The 21,715-nt window shown below is 40.3% G+C and overlaps 1 protein-coding gene across 1 annotated transcript in view; it reads left to right on the plus strand.

Annotated features, from left to right (window-relative positions):
• The window catches only part of DGCR2 (DiGeorge syndrome critical region gene 2), a 55,080-nt gene that overhangs the window by 7,305 nt on the left and 26,060 nt on the right, over positions 1-21,715 (plus strand). Inside the window, exons 2-3 of the mRNA XM_019472474.1 lie at positions 15,964-15,996; positions 20,877-20,999. Of these exons, the coding sequence (XP_019328019.1) occupies positions 15,964-15,996; positions 20,877-20,999 (156 nt within the window). The remainder of the gene's footprint in view (positions 1-15,963; positions 15,997-20,876; positions 21,000-21,715) is intronic.

Genomic DNA, 21,715 nt, shown 5'->3' on the forward strand with positions numbered 1-21,715 from the left:
GGGAGGTCAGCGCGGGCGGGTGCGGAGGGGCGCCGGTGCCGTTCCCACCTGCCGGGGACGGGGCGCCGGGAGGAGTCCAGCTCTCTGGGGTCGGTGGCCCAAAGCCGGTCCCGGGTTCGGGGGTTGGTTAGGGCTCTGCCGGCGTCGTCTCTGCCGCTTAGGTACACTTTTAAAAAGAGATGTGACCTGGCCGAGTCGTGGGGTGAAACGTCGGTCCCCCGTGCTGGCTGGCAGGGTCTTGAGAGGGCTGCGGGTTAGGGTAAAAAAATTCATTTAAACTTTGAAAGCTTAGGTAGAAAACTACATAACCCTACAGTTAACAGTGGAAATGTGGCAGCATGACTAAGTTTTCAGGTGCTTCTTCCTTGCCCGCTTTTATGTTGCGGGCCTTGGGTGCCAACAAAACGAGACAAAAACCTCACTTTCAAAGTGCCATATGATCATGCCAAAAAGAAAAAAAAACCAAACCCTGTTGCATCTCAGTTCGTATGTCATCTTACTAGTTCTGTTTTTGTTCTTTCAGGGAAATAATTTAGTGATGGAGTTTGTGTGGTAGCTGCTAGGCACAGTGCTTTAAAATGTTAAGATGATTAATTTTCAAGAAATAGTTGGTTGTTGCTGGTTGAAAACTCCTGCTTTTCTAGCTACGTTGCACAGTTGGAGTTTCTTTTCAGGTGTTGAACTCACTTGGAGCTTGGCAGAGCCCTCGCGTATCTCGGGCTGCTCTTGCCAAAGAGCATCAATAGCCAAAGCGTGAGGCTGCCTGGAGTGGCTTTGCAGGTTTGGAAACCGTCCTCCCATCACTCAGTGCAACTGCTCCGGGGTGATACTCGCTCCTTTGTAAATAGGAGAGTAAGAACGATGGTGCTGTTATTGTAACTTTGAAATCTCCTTGTTCTCTCTCTTCAAAATAACTTTTATGACCCAGACTAATAAAATGTAACAGTATTAGTGAACTGCGTTTAAGCAGTTCCCAGTACAGCTGAAGCACAATTGGGTCATAGGCAGTCTTATTGAAATAACTTAGATGTTGAAACTGCTCTGCGTGTGCCTTGTTTTGTTTTAGCTTGTTTTTTTGGCAGTGCAGTGTGTATATAGGGCTTATGATATGCTCTTAGGTAGCAAAAAAAAAACCTCAACATGGAGTTGCTAACCTAGTATTATTACAGCTATGGGCTTTTACATGGGAGAAGGTACTATGTAAAACTGATTTCAAGCAACTTTATAGCTGGCACTACGTGCTACAGATGGCGGAATTGCTGGTTGAAAAGTTTCAGCAGAGATTCATAGCTGTCTGTGTACTTTTACAGGTGGGCAGATTTGACCCTGAACTCTGTTGGTGTTGAGCATTGTAGCCTCCTAGAAATTAGAAAATGGCATTCTCCATGTTGTATCAGAACATTTGTTGCTCCAGTTTGATACCAAATCTCTGTCAGCAGCTGATGCTTGATGGATGAAGGCAAGTTTTTCACTGAGGTTTGCTTCTTTAAGGCAAATGAATTTTTTTCACTGGTGCTCTAATGTATCTACTTTAGAGATTTGTGGTGCTGTAGCCACACTGGCAGAAGTATCCTTCTTGTGAACAAACCCTAACTCTCGTCCGCTCAGGTCATAGACCACTGGCTTTGAAACCTGTAAGCATTAGGATTCCTCTGTGGCAACTCCATATGCATTCCTTGAATTCTGCTCAAACTATTTGTATTCCTGAACCTTAATGTGAACTAATCCAACTGGATGTAGTGTTGCAGCTGGAATTCCTTGCTGCATGAGGAATTTCTGAATTCCATTTGGAATATGCTCATCCATCCTGTTTACTTGGAGGCTCCGGGTGAGTGTGGTGGTTGAGCTGTCCATGGTGATGCCTCTCCTTCCTCCTCATAAGAGAGCCCATCACTTCAGGGTAGCCTCACATCTTTTTGCCAATGTTGTTTGCTTTTTAGCTTGCTTCATTTAATATCTTGAATCTACTGTCTCAAATAGATCACCCGTTGAGTAGTTTAAATAGTATATGGGTTGATCCTGAAACAAAAGATGCAAATAGGGAAAATCTGGTTCATGCAAGTACAGAGGATGTACAGAACCAAATTTGTCATTTTAATCAATGGTGAAGAAGTCTCCCTTGTCTTTTTTGGGGATGTACATGGATTTCCTCAGAAAGAGTATTTGGAATTAGAATTTATTTTCCTAGTGGTATTTGTTTTTCTTTTTGCTTCTTTAAACCTGTGTATTGTAGCAACTGTCTTACTGGTTTAGAAAGGATGCCTGCAGCTTGCTTAGCTTAAATCTGTACTTGGAGCTATCAAATGAGTGCTGCAGAGTGATGGGAGGTTTTACGTACTCTGAGATGAATGTGTAGTCCCTTCACAATTCAGTCCCAGCGAATCAGGCACCTCTTTGTACTTCCATGTTAATTTGACACTAGCTTTGTATCCATGTTCTTGCTGTGCTCTTCAGATAAATAAAACCTTCTTTTAAGCCTCCTCAACTGTAGTATCTTTTCAGGCAGTGATTTTACGTGGACCTATTTTTTCCGCATTTAGGGTGAGATGGGTTTTAGTAAATTAGGAGAGAAATTAATTAAAATTTCCTTTTTTTCCTGATTTTTCCATCTTGGTTACATGAGTCTGTTTTATGCTACTGCCATCACTAACAGTGTCAGGTACATCCAACATACCATGACATCAGCCCTAGCTGTGGAGATTTGGGTTCCTGAAGGTACCGTGGGCAGTTAGAATTTTCTGAGCCCGTGAACTTTTACTGGTAATTTTGTGCCTTTGAGAATCTCTGCTTGGATTTTTTTCTGTCCCAGTGTTTCCCTCTTTCCCATTCTGACTGTTTTGACCATAAGCTGCTGGTTTTGACTAGTTGCCTGCTGTATAATGCATTGTTGAAAGAGTTGTTTTTTTTTTGAAGTAGGGCATTTCTCCTTGAGTTGTGTTACTCATTATGTGTTTGGAAACTGCTGAATGTATTGGACTTTTCCAACTATATGGGTGTACAGTGAAGGACTAACTTAATATTTCCTTTAAACACTTACTGAATTGATTATATCTGGTGTTCAGACACTTGGTTTTGGGGATATTTACCACAGTAGGGTTTGGCTTAATAATGTGTTTTCCGGGACAACTTAAACCATCTGCTTCAGGTTATCTGACTAGCTGGCTGAAAGCTGTTGTCTTTATGTGAAGAAATATTTCAGTGGTGTGTTAACCGACTCACAATAAACTGTACTGGTGCTAGCTTGGATTTAGACCGAGTTTCTGAACACTAGTACATTTCTGTTGGTTGTCAAAAGAGCATCAGAGATGTAAATTGTTATGAATTCAGTTTTGCTGCACAGTTTGAGAATATGTAAGAAGCTCCTGTTTCTGTTAGCATCTCATTGCACAATCGAAAAGCAAACGTTTCAGTGTCTTTATGTAACATTGGGAACTTAAACAGTCTGGAATGATCAGGATGACGTGTTTCAGAATAGTGTTTAGAGGATTAATTAAGATCATCATCACTAAAGACAATAACATGTTTTCATATTTCTCTAACAAGATTCTGCTGCTTGCTAATGGAAAACACTTAAACATGGTCAGGCTTTATATTGGATTTTGTTAGTGGTTTAGTACAGAGCCTTGTGAATGTAGGTCATCGGGCTTTCTTATTAGAGCATTTGCCAGGCAGCGAAAAGCCAATTGAGTTTTCATTCTTGCAGCTTTTTTCCTCCACTTCAAAACTAGCTAGAGGAAGCAATTTTATTACCCAAGCTCTGTTTTTAAAAATTTTGCACAACTTCCCTAATCGGCAATGCTTAGAAAGACTTGCCAGTGCGAGTGGTCTAACTAAAAAGCCCCACAACTTTAGTTTAAAGTTTGAATTTTTCATACACTTTGGTGCTTGCTTGTACACAGCTGGCGGTTATGCTCTTACTGGTGGGGCGTTGGTATCTTGACACAATACAATTGGCAAGTGTGTTTAAATTGCCAATTCCTTCTTGTCACTTAGTCAAAAGTTGTAGGTCTTAAATGCAAGGCAGAACTCTTCAGAGTAGAAGTCTAAACAAACTCATAATCAGCATCGTTTCAAGGTGATCCACTTGTGTGCTGTGACTGAATGTGTCTGGTTTTGGCTAGTTGAATTATATTGGTTAATTCCACTGGAGACCCAAATATGTCAGTCATAAAATGTGACCTGGGCTCAGCATTCCTCTGCTCTAAAGGGAGTTGGTTGGTAGGTGAATAGAAGCCCTTATTTTGCTTTTTATTCACTGTCTCTACCTTAGCGAGAGCTGTGGTGAGTAATATTTATTCGGTTCCATGTCATTGCTAACTACAGTTCCTGTCTTTGTATTTAGCTGAATTCCTAAGTGAGGGCTTCTAGGTGTGAGGGGCAGAAGGGTTTTTATCACACCTCCTGTTAGTTTTGCTGAAAGTAGGGCTGGCTTATCTTCCAGTCTTATGTTCCCCCCTCATCCCCTTACTTCTTAATCTACTGGTTTTAGGGTTTGTTTTCTTCCTACTGTTACGTATTAGTGTGCTCTTTTCCTGGTGTTCGGTTCCTGTGTTCTGCTGTTTGCTCTTGTTACCTGATGTGAAGCAAGGCTGATGGATTTGAAAAGGCTTTCTTGCAGCTGCTCTCAGCGTAGCAGAGAGACAAGGCAGAAGGTATCAGACCTTATTAGCAGGTCTGATACTTTAAGACTGGTAATTCCCAATGTTAATTATAAGACAAAATTTTTGAGGTGTGTGTTGGTTTGCTACTAGCCATGGCTACAAAGTAAAGGAGAAGAAAGGAGTCAGCAGGCAGACGGCTGTTTGCGTGCATTGCTCTGGTTCTGAGAAGTAATAAAACAGAAGGGGAACTTGGGGGTTTGCAAACACATGACTTCTATGTCCCCACAGTAGGTTTGGGAATAAAGGACGATTAGGCCAGAACAGCAGAAGTGATGGAGAAGAGAGGACTGCTGCAGCCTCTCTCTGTAGCGGGAGGAGGCAGCTGTGGAAGTGCTGCTTCTTTCTCAGTAGTTAGGGTGAAAGGCACAGCTAGCTTGAAGAGAGAAGAATTTTAGATACTAAGTATGAAAGGTGTAAAATCCCCCAGTGAATGTCAGAAAACCAGCCAAGACTTCAATGAATTGTTCCATCCCCTGGAATTAGCTTTGTTAGGGCTGGTTTTTTATGTTGAATTGTAATGCAAGAGTAGTAACTACTGCTACAGTCCGTCTTTGAGTAATGCCTGGGTCTCTGGGTTTTTACGTGGTGATTTCTTGCAACTTTTATAAGGTCTCGTTTCATCCTATGGGATGCATATCAATAACTTCTTTTGTGATTAGCAGAACTTCCTGTTGCGCTCTCATGCGTTGCACCGCACAGAGCCTGCGTACCCCAAATTGAACTTCTGGTACCTGAAGCGTGGCCAGAGCAGAACCTGGAACCAGCTCAGTGGCATCGCCACTCCTGCCCTTCAGGGCTTAACATGGGCACTCGAGTTTGTTTTGTATTTTAAAATGAAATAAGTGTGTGAGGGGTTCTTGCACTGATAGCCTGAACAAGGAAGTCCCTGAGATAGAAAAGAAACAGATCACGGCTAATGGCAGGTTTGTTGAGAGGCTCTGCTGATCTTTGCCTGTGTCATCTCAAGGGCTAACCTGTGATGGGAAAAGGCTTGCTAATTTTTTGTTCTATGTAGACTCATAGAAAGTTATGGCTAGAAGGGGTACTAAGAGATTGGGTCATCCGTCTTCCTGTCCCAAAACAAAATCTGGTAAACGTAGGCAATTCCTGAAGGATATTTGTCTAGCACATTTTTAATGATTTCCTGTGATACAGACTCCAAACACCAGATTCTTTTGGTAAGTCTAGTTGCCAGTCTGCTGCTTGTTCTGCAGTTGCAGCTTATTATTCCTGTCTAAATACAGTGTTGTGTGCATGTCCCTCTTATGCTACAGTTTTAAAGAACATATTGACAGTTTCCCAAGACCGTTCAGGTGCCAGGACCCACCAGTTTTTCAGCAGCGATAAGTGCGGTGGGTGCCTGGCAGTGCCTGTTCTTCCTGGCTTTCCACTCTCTGGAAGGGTTTATGTACCATTCAAGATCTTTGCATGGCAGGCTCACACCTTTGCATTGTACTTCCAGTGGTGGTTTTGTAGAGAACCTGTTGAGTCAAGGAGAAACCACAGATCGTTTGTTAAAGTCATTGATTAGCTGTAGCAGAACTCTAGCAACCGAGTTGCTTGAAAACGTGAGTTCAGGATTAACCTTTAATCCGCATCCCCCAAACTGTGAAATCCTCTGGCATCTTGTGGTTTCCTGTGAAAGTTTTAATTTTGTCTTTGTATTAAAGGATCAGCCTGCTAATTCTGGGTTTGATGAACAGCATTTTAATGGTATTTGCCTACCACTTAGATTATTTAGAAATACAATTTTAAGTTTAATGGAAATTTATAGTTGCCTCATTAACTATAGCTAAACAAAATAACATTCAACTTCTTAGTTAATTAAAATTGATCTGACCATTATATTTAGCTTCTGTTCTGATTAGTGCTTGACAATTGTCAGCCAGCTCAGTGGGTGGAAATGTAGAATTAGCTTTTGGTGGCTGCTCTTGGGACATTCCCTGCTCTTTTTGTCCTTTAACTTACTGATGTTTTTGTCATATTTTCATTTGTGTAACATTTTTCCTGTGTTGTCTTCTCTTTCATATACCTCCTCTGCTGTGCTTCCTCATACCTTTCCCACTCTGAGACCAGTTACTTGGGGTACCCAGTGGAATTATTTGGGAACGAAAGCTAATAGAAAAATGGGATTAAGTGCTGTTTCTGGGTAGAATGATGCTGGGTGTTCTGGGCTGGCTGCAGCTGTGTTTTCTTGAGGGAGCTTCAGATGTCACTTTGAAATGCTGAAGCCTCCATCGGTTTGTGTTTTGACGCTCAAATCTGCATTGCAGAGTGGGCAATAACCACAGTAGCTGAGGTTTGAAGTGGGTGAGCGCAGCCCTTAGATCTGTATGGAGGGAGGTCAGCTCCAGCCCGGACTGTGGCTCTCCCAGCCCAGCTCTGCCCTCAGATCTCTGTGGGAAGATAGATGGGGTGATACAAGGGTAGGTGCCAAGCATTGCCTTTGCATGAGTGAGAAGAATTTTACATAAAACTGAGTTAGTGTTATCCTTCAGTATCTGTATGTTTCGTCTGTGCTAATATTTCTTTAGCAATTTAAATAAAAAGATTTCTTCTGACTTAAAACTAACATGTCCTCTTTTATACACTTTAAAAGAAAACAAATAATACTGCTTCTAACATCTGCTTGGTTTGAGTTTGTGCCCAGGTAGCATTTTGCCTTGTGTATGCTAAACTTCTAAAACATGTTACAACTTCTTTTAATCTAGGGATGGTCAAAACTGCATTTGTGTTTTCTCTCTGTTGAATTTGTGAAATTTTTTGTTAGGCTTAAATTACTCTTTACTGATTAAAATACTGTAACATAAATGTACTCTATTAATGAGATCTTGGAAAAATCTTTCTGAAAGATCTTGCAGGAGTGAGATCCAAGTGCAAAGACTTAATCAGAGGTATCGTTCCCCCCTCCCCCCCCCGTTCTGGTAGTAAGCAGATTGGAGAGTAATTGTCCAAGGACGCTATAGTATATGAGTGCTCATCTGTGTCTTTCTGAGCAATAATGGAGTTGAATGTAATTTTTCTATTGATGTGACAGCTAAAACATGGCAAAGATCAAGTTTCACGGTATAGTACCTGACACACGTCCATAATGGAAGCTGGTTGAAGAGCTGAAGAGCGCCAGCAGTACTTGAGCTGTTAGAAGGTGTGGGGAATGAGAAAACTACTCTTGAAGGGTTAAGTGGCTTTTTATAAATGGGTTGGACTTTTATTTGCTGACTTCCGATAGAACTATTAAACTTAGGGGTTTGATATATGAAATTTCTGTTCAGGTATTTGTTTTACCATGGAAGAAGAAAGCACAGTATCTCGTACAATGTGGACAAACGCAGCAGTGACTAACATTGGCTGCATTCCTGCCATGTTCGGCTTCAGTTGAGCAGGGGAATGCTATTCAAAGCATGAGCCATTTGCTCCAGTACACGACAGCCACTGCATCAGCTACTGTGCAAAGGATGAAACGGGTTTTCTGTATTTGAGGTCAGAATATTTCTGTATGTCTAATTTTTGCTTTTAAGTGTTCTAGGTGCTTGCTCATCAAGTCTTGCACAAGATGTGAAGAAAAAAATGAAACAGGAGCAGAAGGTTTTTTTAGTGTGACCTGCATTTGGATAGTGCTCATGTGTAGGTTTCCTGTCTCCCTGAATTGTTAGATTCTTGTTTAAGACCATGACCTTCCTTAGGGCCCTGTAGAGAGCTTCTTCCATGTTAATTTGGTTTTGAAATTAAGAAATGGCGTTAGTTTTTGGAGAGTGGAGTGGTTAAAAATATCTGATTTCATAGGTAGGATTTTGTCATCTGTTTGGCGTTAAAGACTATTGCAGTTCCTCGTGTTTTAATTCAGCAACGTATTCTAAATACATACTTGGCATTAAATTGTGTATTTTCATTAGATTTGTTTGGGTTGCTCACGTGCTGAAAGTTTAAGGATATGCTTAAATACTATTGAATCCTGTACTAAAAAAAAAAAAAAAAAAAAAAAAAAAAAAAAAAAAAAAAAAAAAAAAAAAAAAAAAAAAAAAAAAAAAAAAAAAAAAAAAAAAAAGACAAGATATTAACTTTTTTTTGTTTTCCTGCAAAGTAGGAACATGTGTTCTCTTTTTGAAAGTAAATGGGCTTGCTAACTAATACTGTTGAAATCTGGCAATTCTTACTTTCTATTTAATGGTGGCTACAAATTAGCCTTGATTGCACTGACAGTTCTTGAATTGCTGTTATCGTGTTTCATCTGAATTCTCTTCTTGTTGAAACCTGATCTAAAGAAAATATTAATACAGTTCGTGTAAAACTTTGGATTTAAATTTTTCTTTCCTCTGTGGAAAACTCTGATCTCTGTAGAGTATTTGTTGGTTTTTAGCCGTGCTTTTTTTTTTTTTAACACCTACAGTTTATTTGGTCAAAGGGAATACAGCTTCTTTCCCTGGTGATCCTTCTTAAGTGAAAACTGTTTTGCATAGGAACAAGTATTGGTCCAAACTGATAGGATGTGTACTTTTCTAATCCTGAGAATACAGTTGGTTGGAAGAAGAGAGGAACTATTTGACATGCTTAGATTTTTTTGGGGGTAATTTTGAGGTAGGCAGCTACCAGGTAATAGCTTAAGATACAGAAGTACTTTCTGGATTACTTTTATTGGTAGTTTTTCTAGATCGCTTTTTAGAGGCTTTCCAACAAGCAGCTTTTCCAGAGACTGTCAGAAATGGGAAAAAAAAGAAATGTTCCTGGTATTCAAATACTTCTGATTACCAGACTGGTCCTTCTAGGGTTGCTGGCACCACTGTGTAGTTCTGAACATCCCAGAGGTGACTCTGAAATGTACTGAGATCGTATTGGTGAAGGACCAGTACAGATGCCTCCTGGGAAGAGAGAGGTGCAGGTAATGCTGAAAACTTGTGAAGACAGAGCTGAGAACCAGATGCTTTACCCTTGTTCAGAATAACCCCAGCTTTGTGAAGAACTTTAGATGAGCAAGAACAGTATGTGTACATTAGTATGATGTTTTGGAGTATTTAGATGCAATGGAGTATGAGGATCTTGTCGTAAAAGCTGTGTTTAGAAGAAGGTGAAGGTTTGAGAAGAGGATTGAAGATGGAATCTGGAAGTAGCTAAGCTGAGGTACCCATGTAATTTAAGTGTTTGTGGTGTATGTGGGATAATCCATCTGTCCCGACCTGCGTATATGGATTGTAGGGGAGAAAGTACTGTTTGTGATGGTGCTCTTTTCTGGACAGAATTGATGACTTGCTGAGTATTTCACTACTGATGTTGTCCTTAATGGACTTTTTCTCTGTTGCTGCATTTGTTGGGAGAATTAATATGTTGTGTGAGTGACTGTATTTAAATTCTGTGTGAGGAATAGTGCTATATTTCTTAGCACCCATGAGCATGTTTCATAAGCAGTGGGGTTTAATGAAACCTGGACTCCAATGGGCTTGTCTCCTATGTCCCCATACTTCCTCTGCTGTAGCACCCTTGCCTGACGCCACTGGTTTAATAAGGCTGCGTCTTCCCCATGTCCCCTCTGTCTGTCCACAATACGTCCTGTGGCACGAGGAAGCTGGGAGTCCTGCAGGGTCTCGTGCAAGGGTTCGGTTACCCCAGCTCACCACTTCCCTCCGCTGCCAGCTGGGAAGCCACCCCACCGCGGTGACAGCGCGACACGCAGATGTGCTGGTGGGCTGGCAACTGCTGAACAGTGCAAACCACGTGAGGGTTTCCTGCCCTCTGAAGTTCAAGGTGGTCATCGTTTCCTTCCCTTATGCTGGCTCTAGGCTTTCTAAAACTTGCACTGCACACTGTATTTTTCTGGTCTTGACTTCTTTCTTAAGCTTGCTTAAAATTGGTTAGTGAATTTAATTGTGAGGTGTGATTGGCACTTTCACTGAGCCACTTACTGCTCGGGCTTTCTTTAGGGAAAGGGTCAAAAATTTGGTGCTGCACAGGTTTAGGTCGCTTGTCACTGTTGTACTAAAACACTTAAGTCCCACCTGAGACTGTACAAAACATCTGAAGTCCTGAACAAGGTTGTTAGTGTAGAGGAACTGTAGGCTTCAATTTTGATTAGAGGGTTCTTGAGTACCCATGGCTTTGGTTTTGTTTGCACTGAGTGCTTTTTGTGTCAGTGCTATATTTTGCTTTTCCCTTCTGTCTATTTACTTACTAACATAATATAACATTTTTTTAGGGGGGGGGAGATGCAAGCCTGTTGCTTAGCTGGTCTCCTCACTGCTATGAAAATAAACTTTTTCAGTCTGGAATGCTGCATTGCCTAATTCACAGTATTCTTTCGGCTTAGTTCAAGTAGCAAGTTTTGTTTTCTGTTTGGTTTTAGCAGTACTGGGGAATTGGGAAATATATTTTTTTCTGTTTCAGTTTTAGGAATAAGCGTCCACATTCATAAAGCACAAAGTCTGTATTTTCTAAGTCTTAGGAAGTCATAACCAGGGTTCCCATGCAAGAAGCTCTGATGTTGTTGCTTTGGCTGAATGCCAGGTCTCTTGCACTGCCTTAGCTTTTTTTGTTTTGACCCCCCCTCCCTGCCCCCCCCCTTACTGGCCTTGAGTTTGCCCTCCAGACAAATAGCAGACAATGAATTACAGTGAATGACACTTGTGAGCAAGGAGAAACTGGGTCAGTTCCAAGCTCGTGCAGAGTGTAGGTATAATACCGATGAGGGGAAGGAGACTGCCAGCGTTCCTTACCACGCTGTAAAATCTTTTGATGGATGTTGGGTTCATCTAGCATAACTTACTATGACAGAACACTAGGTAATACAGAGTGTTCATTAGAGTTATTCATTAAGGATTTACAGTTTTCAACTGGAGTGCTGTCACAATTTTAATTACTTCATGAAACTGCATGCTGAGGTCTTGCAGAAAATACCAACAACTCTAATATGTATTATTTATTTATTTTTTGAACTGATGTGTTCCTACCAAATGGGATTATAACTCCAGAATCTCTAATTTTCAGGAGCTGGAATTAAGTTTGAGAATAGGTATGGGTTGCGTTTGGCTCTGTACATAGCACAGGGCCCTTTTGGTTTCCTGGGCTCTGTGCCGTTGTGCTTTCATAGCCTCCTGTGCACGCTCAGGCCATGACCAATGAAAGCTACCTGACCTAAGTATCATGCTTAGGCACATTTTCAGTAGCACAGGTGAACGGCTGAGCATTGTATCTAATGTGGAGCTGAACGTGAAAACAGAGCGCTGTGTTCTTCTGTAGGCTTTTAATTTGAAGAACAGTAAACAGAACTAATTTTATTGAGGAACTTTAATAAACTTAATCTATGGAATGGATAATTGTCTGATGGTGACTTGTGAGCTTGACAAACAGTTTTCTTCTCTGAAAATAAGGTGGTGTTATCATAGTCTGTTTTTCTCCTACTGCGGCTTTGTTTTAAAGTACTGTATGTGCTCACTCTGCTACATTGAATGCAGCAGTGGGTGGGGTAAGGATAAATCTAAAAACATGTAATGGAAGTAAGATTCACCAAGTGACATAAAGAAACCTGCTGGGAGATGAATGGATAGCGAAAACTTCTCCGCGATCTGGAGCTGAGGGGAAATACCACTTAGGTATGGCTTCGCTTGCCTGAGAGCAGAGCCTTTGCGTGGGATCAGTGATACCTCAGAGACAAGTTAAAAACAAGAAAACCTGTTCAAAGACTGTGTCAGAACATCCTCAAGTTTGTAGTCAGCTTATCTGTCACTGAAAACCCTTTGTTCAGCAACAGGCTTCTGGCCACCAGGAGCAGAGGCTGGGCAGGACTGCCCTGCTGTTTACAAGCTGGCAGACTGTCAGCAATTCTGTGTGAGGTATGGTACCTGCTCCGGTGAACTTCAGCAGTGGACTCAAGAGAAACCCAAGTTATGAAACCTGCTTTTCAAGTGCAGAGGACTAGCTTATGGACAGTTTTTTTCACGTGTCTCCTGAGGATTAAAATCAGAGAACCATTGTGGTATTGTTGTATTTGGAATATTAAGAATATTTCAAAGTTTCTGTTACTTCAGTAAATACGAGTCTAGAGAAATATTGGTTACGCTGTGCTTCCTCTTGAGCGTAAATATTAGATATGGAGCTGCATGTGTGTTTGATGGTTAGGGTGTGGTGTTTCTTTTGTTGTTGTTTTGTTTCTGATGCTTGTTTGCAGGCATTTATTGAGCACTGATACAGAGTAAAATCTCCAGGAGCTAAGGAGTTAGGGGGTTAGGCTTCTGGCTGAAGATGCTAGGATCTGATCATGCTTGTATAGTTTAGCATGGGGCAGGATATATAGAAATGGTGATTTAAGAAAAAAAAAAAATTTCAATTTTAGTAAACTTAAATGTGTTAAAATATGAAAGGATAGTGTAACATGTACATACAGGTCTTAAGTATGTAAGTTCAGTATTATAAAATATAAGAAAGACCTGTTGGACAAGTTAAAATCTGAATAAGAAGAGTTACTGGCCTAAGCACCTGTAGTTAAGAGTTTTTGTTAATGCTTAATCGGCTTTTGATAGCTGTAATTGCCTCTTGAAATCTGAACAGAATATTTTCTTACAGGTTGGTTCATCTGGTTTGGGACAATGAGTGACTTACACTGAGAAAGCAGGAAGTTTTTTTTGTCTTCTGTTTTCCTTCAGTCTGTAAATAAAAATGATGCCAGAGGATCTACCAGATCCAGTCTTGAGAAATATGACCAAAATAAGCGAAGTACACGTGAGGTACACACAAAACTGCCATTGTTCGTTAAAAGCTTACGCACAAAGCCAAACCATGTACTTCAAGCTTATCTTTTCCAATACATGCATTTCAGTTAGAGTAATAGCTTATAATTGAAATAACATTAAATGCTGGGTTTGTGCATTTAATCAAATTTCAATTTCCATACAAATGAAGCTCAGCAGACAAGAACAAACAATTAGTGTAGCAAATGAAAAGTGGCATTTCCTTGTATTAAAAGCTAAAATAGATTCAAATCTATACTAGCTATGTAAATGCTAAAACCTAACATGCATCCATAGTCTTAGTTACCAAAAGAATATCTTAATGTATCAGAATTTACTACTGGTGAATCTCTTTAATAAAGAGAAATTAAATCATTGCAACTAGAAGAACCCGAACTTTCATAATCAGTGATTGCAGTCACTGAGTTTACTCTATGTATCAAAGCATGCTCCTGAATTGAGACTTATATTTTAGAGGCTTTAGTTTAGAGCTCTGGCTCCTCATCTGTATTGTTTCATGCATTTACCCACCTCTTAAACTGTGAATTGACAAGGCATTGAGTTTTTTGTAGCACTAGTGGTTTATGTATCAGAGTTAGGAACACATGGTTTATTAGTAAGGGGAATCTTCTGTCTGTCAGGGATACATTTCTACCTTAGAAGAGATTGGGCTTTCTAGTCTTCCTTTTTCCACTGGTTCCTGTAGTGGTAAACTTCAGTGTCTTGGAAATACACGGCTGAAATTTAGATTTTGAAAACTTTGTGTTCACCTAATGTTTTACAGGAGGTGTCTATTATGTGTACCTGAGACAGGGCCTCTGGCATTTTTATTGGATGTAGCATTTTTTTGGGCTGAATTCCTTTTGTATCTCTGTCTTGAATTGAGGGAGGATAAATAATCCTGTGAAGACAGTATCAAAGCATTCTCATTCACCCACCAGCTTATCTTTGCAGAAGTGTTTTGATGGGTAAATAGTGCTTGTAGACTAGAGAGGTGCTTTTCTGAGGTTCATGGGCAGTTGGCTTCTGTCACTTGGCAGAAATTTTTATAGCTTGCTGGTTTTTGCCCATTCACGAGAGCTATTTCCACCCCTGCTGCTTCTCTTACCCCTGTGGTGGTGTGACCTGGTACAGCTCTTCGTGGGTCAGAGCTGTGACTGGTCAGTAATCAAGGCTTTTCTTACGGTATGGAGGTGAAGGTCCCAGCTCTGTTCACAGGGCAGCTGCTGGTAGCACAGGGCTGAAACTAGCTGTTCTGCCTGCGAGGAGACGTGTGTAATCCCAACATATCAGAAAATGTCTTCTATTAGAGCTAATATTTAAAAAAATAAATTAAACACATTAGTAGATGTTCTAGCTTCATTGGCAGACAACTATTATGAGACCCCAATTCCACATTAATTGATGCTGGATCTGTACAACTATATTTCTGCTGAATTAGTTGGAGCATGCAATCTTTCTGGTTGCAGGGGGACAAACTGTAGCTGATCTGACTTAAAATTAATGTGGACAGACAATAGCTTCATTTGATCTGAAGCTTGCTGTTTCAAAGCCAACTCATCAAATTCATTCAGAAAACTGAACTAGCAAGGTGAACTTGTACCGAATCAACACTTTCTCGTGTGCCTATTACAGTCTTGGTTTGATATTGGAAGCTCTAAAATGAGATTTAATGTGTTGAAAAGTAGTCTCAGATACTGGATATAGATCCTCACTGCCTTTCTTTCAAATAAAACAATTATTGAGTAACTAATTATCCCTTATCTCTTGCATAACAAAGGGGAAAATGAATAAGAAATTAGTTCCAGTCTGAATGCAAGTAGGAGGTGTCCTAGTCCAAATGCATGTCTGAAAGACTTAAAATGAAGCAGAAAATACACGTTGCGGGTAGTGTAACGCCCAGGGCAGCATGCTGACCAAGTGCACATCTGCTGCAGGAAGGATGCACTGTGACTTCCCAGCACTCGGGCTCCAGAAGGAAAACATTCTCAATTACACGGAAAGTTTATACGAGATGATTAAACCTGAAAGGGCTTCCTGGATCATTTTATAATGGCAAAAAGGTGTTTGTTTTATGAAACATGTGAAGCTGGCTGGAAATTAAAGCAGGGTGGGTGGGTGTGTATTTTATTCATCTGTCACGAAGTCCTTCCTGTGGATAATGCTTGTTGTAAATGTCTATTTTGAGTACTTAGCAGAAAATCTGGAAATGAGCGTGCTGTAAAGAAAATTTAAAAAGCTAGTTGAGCCCTGTGTTGAAATACGTGATGAGTGCTGGGAAGCACCTGGCATTTAACATGTAATTGGAAAAAATCTTTGGAACAAAAAGCTTTCTGTAAGAGTGTAAGCAACCACCTTGAAAACTTAGTTTTTTCCTGTATGAAACCTAGATTTTTCTGTTAGTCAAAAATCTTGTCTGTTTTGTCACTGACTAACTTAGAAAAATAATATTTGGCAGCTGAAGGAGATGAAGACTTCTTGTTTGTGTGGCACTGTTTAAATTTATTTATAATCTTGCCTGTTATTTGTGGTGTTTGATTAATTAAGTTTCCAACTGTTTTGTAAGTTTTCTTTTAAATTTCAAATTACAGGTCCACGACTAGCTTTGGCAAGACTTCTTTCAGGTGAGTGACTCATGGGCAGGTTACATTATCTAATACTGTGTCCCAACAAATTGGTATTGGGTTTTTTGGCCTTCACTTGACAGTAAGTTTTATCTTGGGTTATATATTAAGCTTGTAGAACAAGGTCTACATGGTCTGAACCTGATTTCAATTTTTCTTCTCTTTTTATATGAAGTTAAGGAGTTTCTTGCTCCATCTGGCCAATTTGTAGCTCTTAATAAACTGTTGCTAGAGATAACAGGTGACGTGTTACCAGAGAATGCATTGTTATTAATTGTTGATATTTCTGAAAGACAAATGTTTGTTCAGGTAGGAGTGTGCTGGTGAACTGGCAGGTTGCTTGGGTTTTCGGGAAGAAACACGGTGGTGGTGTGAAAGTGTGGAAGCTCAGTCAGGACAGCTGACTTCTGCTCATAGGCTCATCTTATCTGTAGCCTTTGGCAAGCTATGTAATTTTTCTGTACTTTGTTGTAACCACTGGCAGAAGGATGCAGTGGTTAGCGAGATTGTTGAGGGTTAACATTCTAGAAGTGCTTTGAGACAATAAAGTGAAGAGACTGTATAATGACACCTTGCTGCTTGAAGTGTTTTTATGTTCTCACACTGCTTGAACTTCGTGATGTTTTGTAAGTTTATATCATGTACAGTGCAAGAACTGCAATTGCTGCTATTTCAGTGTTTTACATGCCTCCCTTCTTCCCAGCAAATGCCAGATGAATTTAATTGCTCTAAAATGAGATTTCAGTCTACTAAATTTTGTTCTGTAGCATAGCAAAGACTGCATCTGATCCTTAAAAGAAAAAGAAGCCTTTTGTGTTAGAATTTCATATGTGAATCATAATACTGCTAATGTAACTTGTCACATTGTACGTGAATGCTGGAGGTGGTTGCATTTCCATTTTTTCGCTTCTAGGCAGTTGTTGATGCCGTTAGCTAATGTCGTATCGGTGCCTCTGCTGCAACAGCTGCTTGCTTGTAGCTGAACTTGTGCCATTACGTATTTTCAAACAATATTGAAAATACAAAATGTTTCTGCTTTAACAGCTGGTGGAAAATACGTGGCTTTAGTGCTGCTGGGAGGTAATGGTTTAAGATACTTTCATGCTCATCCTTCCTTGCTGTGAGTTACCATCAATAGCTATGAACAGTGTGGGATATCTGACTTTAGGGACAGAAGTGGGACTGGTATTTTTGAGACTTTGCTGTTCTTTTGAAGAACTGGAAATCTTATATGGGTGAAGAAACAGTTTTTATTTACTACACTCCTGGAAAGTACAAAGTCTGACCATGTGTTCAGTGATTACTTGCATTTCAGGAAAGATGGATGGTTACATTGTGTTGTACTGGTGTTCGCTACTGCTCATACTTCATGAATCCTGTTCTGCTGCTGGTGGCGTGACTTGCCTTTTCTGCAGTAAAGAGACAGGCTTGAAATGTTTTCATTTTAATGCTGTTTTGACTTAAAAATAGGCTACTGAAATGAAATGCTTGACAGGATTGTGGAGACTAGCACCTATCCTGTGCATCCTCACCTCTCCCAAATTTCTCTGTTCCTTGGCCGAGTATCTCACAGGTTCATTATAGGCTTCCATCTATCTTTATGTCTCTGTCTTACCTCTGAAGGCTCCTGCCCTGGCTAGCTGATGTGCTCTGCTGTGGGAGTCTTGAGCCCGGTGGGCAGGGCTGTGCACGGCTCATGGGGCTGAGGGCATGGTGTCGGCAGGCGGCCCTTGCGCGCTCCAGGCTGTGCTGCTGAGCTGCCTGCCCACTGCCGTATCTTGTCCGGATGACAGCCCACCGGTATGCGTATGTTGGGGCCTGAGTGGAAATCTGTACTCCATCAATGGCAAGGGGTGTCTGAAAGAGCTGATCTTAAGCATCAGTCCTCAAGGAGGCCATCAGCTATGTCCAAACCTACCCTGAGCACAAGTGAGAGAGGCGGTTAGATTTTCTCAGATGATTGCATCTTGTTTCTCTTTGTGCTAAACCACAATAGACAGCATGTAGAAGCAAAACAATTCAGATGAAATTCTTCCAGAAACTGCACAATGATTTAGGTAGTTCAATAACATGTGGGGATACGGGCCCTGGGTTAGGATGGCTCAGGAGGTGTTATTGGCAGTGTTTGCAGAATATGGAGATTTTCATTTCACAGTATTTCTTTTAGTGTCACTTTTTTCCCCTCTGCAATAGAATTGCGTAGCAGTTCGTGTTCCTTGGTCTGAAATAATTAGTGCATCTGACATAGCATGGTTTCCATTGGGAACAATTGTTCAGCTGGTTTGAGTGGTGTTTTAATAGAAATGTTTTGTACTCTTCCATGTATCCACATTCTTCAGAGAGGAGTGTCATACAGGAAGACATTACGGCATGTAACTGGCATTTTTTTAATGCCCATAATATTGGGATGGAGTCATCCTTTTATCTGAACCAGTCATATGTAATTGTACATAAAATAGTAATAGCTGTATGAAATTGTAGAGAGACAAAAGTATTCTTTACTGTTTTTCCCATGTGTACATTGGCTTGTAGTGGATGCTGCCTGCGAAACTAGAGGGCTGCAGAATAGCTTTCTTCACAGGGTGTGTGTGTGACTTCCATTAAAATCAAGCAGTAAAAAAATTAAGAGTTTATTTAAAGTATCAAATTTTGAATTGAATTTTGCCATAACTGCAGGTGGATGTAATGGAAACCTGGAGCTGGGGTGAGGATAGCCTTTCACGTGTTAAAATATCTACTACAGGCTCCAGTGTAAATTCTGTACTTGAAACTGCGATAGTAGCGCGCAGTGGAAGGTTTCTTAGAAAGTTCTGACATTGCGCAAAAGTGGTGAAAGAAGCTGCAATGATTTACTGAAGAGTTGACGCTTTCCTGTGAACTTGAAATTTGAATAGTTTTAACTTCAGCTTGAGGTTTTGTGTTTGTTTGTTTTGGTCGTGTCCCCGTCCCGTCCCGTCCCCCCCCCCCCCCCCCCCAACTTAAAGATAGATTTTAAATTTTCTCACTTGCTACATTGGGCAAGTGAAGCTTAACCTTTTATTCCCCCTTTCCCTCTTTGGGCTACATAAATTACTTCAGTTTTTGTTCTGGGTGGGGGGAAATCATTATGACCTGAGCTGGTAGACTGATTTTTTTTTTTTTTTTTTTTTTAATTTTTCCACTGTACTCATTCACTGTTAGCTGTTTGGACTGAGTAAAACTCTAAATGGGTGAAAGTACTCTTGTCTTGCTGTAAGGTCTGTTGTTGCCGTCAGTAGTCTGCCAGGTCTGTGTGAGTTCTTAGCCATTTTGTGACCTGAATGTTTGCTCTGAGTAGGTGGTTGCTAAGAGGATGTGCCCACTTCTATTTTTCTAGAAAAGCAGGTCTGTGATTTGAAGAGGAACCAGTACTAGAACTGGATTTTAGTCTAACATCAAATTAGAAGCCTGTTATCAATATTCTATACCAATTACTAGGTGTAGGGGCACAGCTTTTATTGAGAGTGCATGATGACTGGTTTTACTATGCCTGGTCATGTTGTCTGAAAACTTAAATGTGACCTCTGTCTTGATTTACTTAGACGTGTTTCAAGAAGGTAACAACTGCAATTACAGCTCTTTTCTTAGGTTGTAAACTGTGGATGGGAGAATACATACCTGTATTTAAAATTTTCTTTTAGAGGTTTCTCCCTGCAAAACAGTCACCTGCTTGATTCTTTCAAAATCAGGGATGAGTGTGTTTTACTTTAAAAAAAAAAAAAAAAACAAACCAAACCCAAGTGTTTTAAAGGTGCTTGTTCTCTAGACATAGCTTATCTGGGATTATTGTAGCAAAAAAACAACAACCCCAAGTGTTTTAAAGGTGCTTGTTCTCTAGACATAGCTTATCTGGGATTATTGTAGCTCCCTGAGAGGAAAACGTGCTAAATTGTTCAAAAACACTGGTTGGAAAATTGACTCCCACCACCCAGAAGAAAGATGGATGGTGATGGTCTGGTGTGAAAGTGAGCCTATGGATGCTAATGGCGACTTGCAGACCTGCCATCTGTAAACAAGCTTAGAATTGTTTACTTGTGTAGACAGATTCCCCCCCCCATATCCCCCCCCCCCCCCGCAAAATGTTTTGAGGGACACAAAATGAAGCTGAATTATTAGGTTCTGGCATTTGATAGATGGAATTGATATAAAAAAGCTTTGAAAAAAATTGTACTTTTTATAATGCTAATTAGGTTTGACAGTATAATGATGGCAAGTAGGCAGTACTCTTGCAGAAGCAGGAACTACATGTTTGCAGATATTGACAGTTTCTTGTAAAGGATGTGTTCGTATGGAGAAATTCTACAAAAGAGCTTAAGCTAGAAAGTGAAAACAGGTTCATGGATATAGAAATTGTTTTACAAATAGTTCTATGAAATGGTTCTAAATCAGGCTGGACGTTTGTGCAAGTCTAGCAGGTCCTGGCATACATAGTGATTGGAGTGGAAATAGGATTCTCAATTTATTGTGTAATCTAGCACTTAACTACCATAGCATGTTTTTGTTGAACTTTGGTTCTGAGAAAAGTGAACAAGTCGTCCTCAGTGCCCCACAAGAAGTAAATGGGTAACGTATGGTGATAGCTGCTCACATAGTATCTTTATCAGGAAGTTTTTTACTATGGATGTTTGAGAGAATTATTTCCCAAGCACTGGAATCTGGCCCTCCTGTGTATTAAAACCACAAACGTGAAGTTTAAAACACAGAAGTGGTCTGAAATGAAGCAGTTTTTAACAGGCTGAGTTATCCAGAGGTTTTGTCCATTACGCTTCAGTGATATGTTACATGACGGGTGATTAATGTGTATAGACTTGCAAGAATAAATAACACTTCAAACAAAGCACAACTTTCTTCTTCTTTCCTAGAGCTCCGCTGTACCCCAGGGCAGTTTGCGTGTCGGAGTGGTACCATCCAGTGCATCCCTTCAAATTGGCAGTGTGATGGATGGCCCACCTGTGAGGATGAGAGTGATGAAGTTGACTGTCCAGGTAAGTAAAGCTGAGAAGACTGCTCATCCCAGTATCAGCTTGTTTTGCAGCAGTACTTTGACTCTTTAAGATCGCTTGCTTATTTTTATTTGGAAGTGGAGATTGTTTGGTAGAATTGTACCCATTATTAACAAACTTTGAGTTGGTGTCTCTTAATTTTGTGCAACTAATGCTACAAACAGTTTTTTGCTTGTCTGAATTATCCTTCGATTCTTACAGTCTGAGTAGGTATCCTGGAGATGAGGAGAGTTTGTAATCTAAAAAGAGACTTTCATGGCGAGGAAAAAATCATGTTGCAGTTAAACCGAAATGACACATAGGCCTATGGTTAAATTCAGAATTACTGTTTTGGTTGTATGAGTATATCACTCAAACTATGCTGGGTGGCATTGTTGGACTTAGGTAGAGAGCTTGTTTTATTGCTCCCTGTTCTGATTATGCTTCTTGTGCTTAAGCGGAGAACTTTGTTCTGCCAAACAAGCTGGTGTATTTACTCTTCATAAACTCTTGTGATAATATGCTTTCAGGAGCCTATCACCAGCAGTGGTTCTCCGCTAAAGCTACTGGATACTGAGCTGTCTTTAAAAAACAAGCAAACAAAAATTTTTGATTTTGAATATATAATTGCAATTTTGAACATTTTCATTTGTTCTTGACAAACAGGCCAGTGCAACTTCCCCCAAAGTGAAGGGACCTGTAATATTCCTTTTTTTTTT

Source organism: Aptenodytes forsteri, unplaced genomic scaffold (assembly GCF_000699145.1).
Source record: "Aptenodytes forsteri isolate BGI_AS27 unplaced genomic scaffold, ASM69914v1 Scaffold12, whole genome shotgun sequence".
Taxonomy (NCBI): domain Eukaryota; kingdom Metazoa; phylum Chordata; class Aves; order Sphenisciformes; family Spheniscidae; genus Aptenodytes; species Aptenodytes forsteri.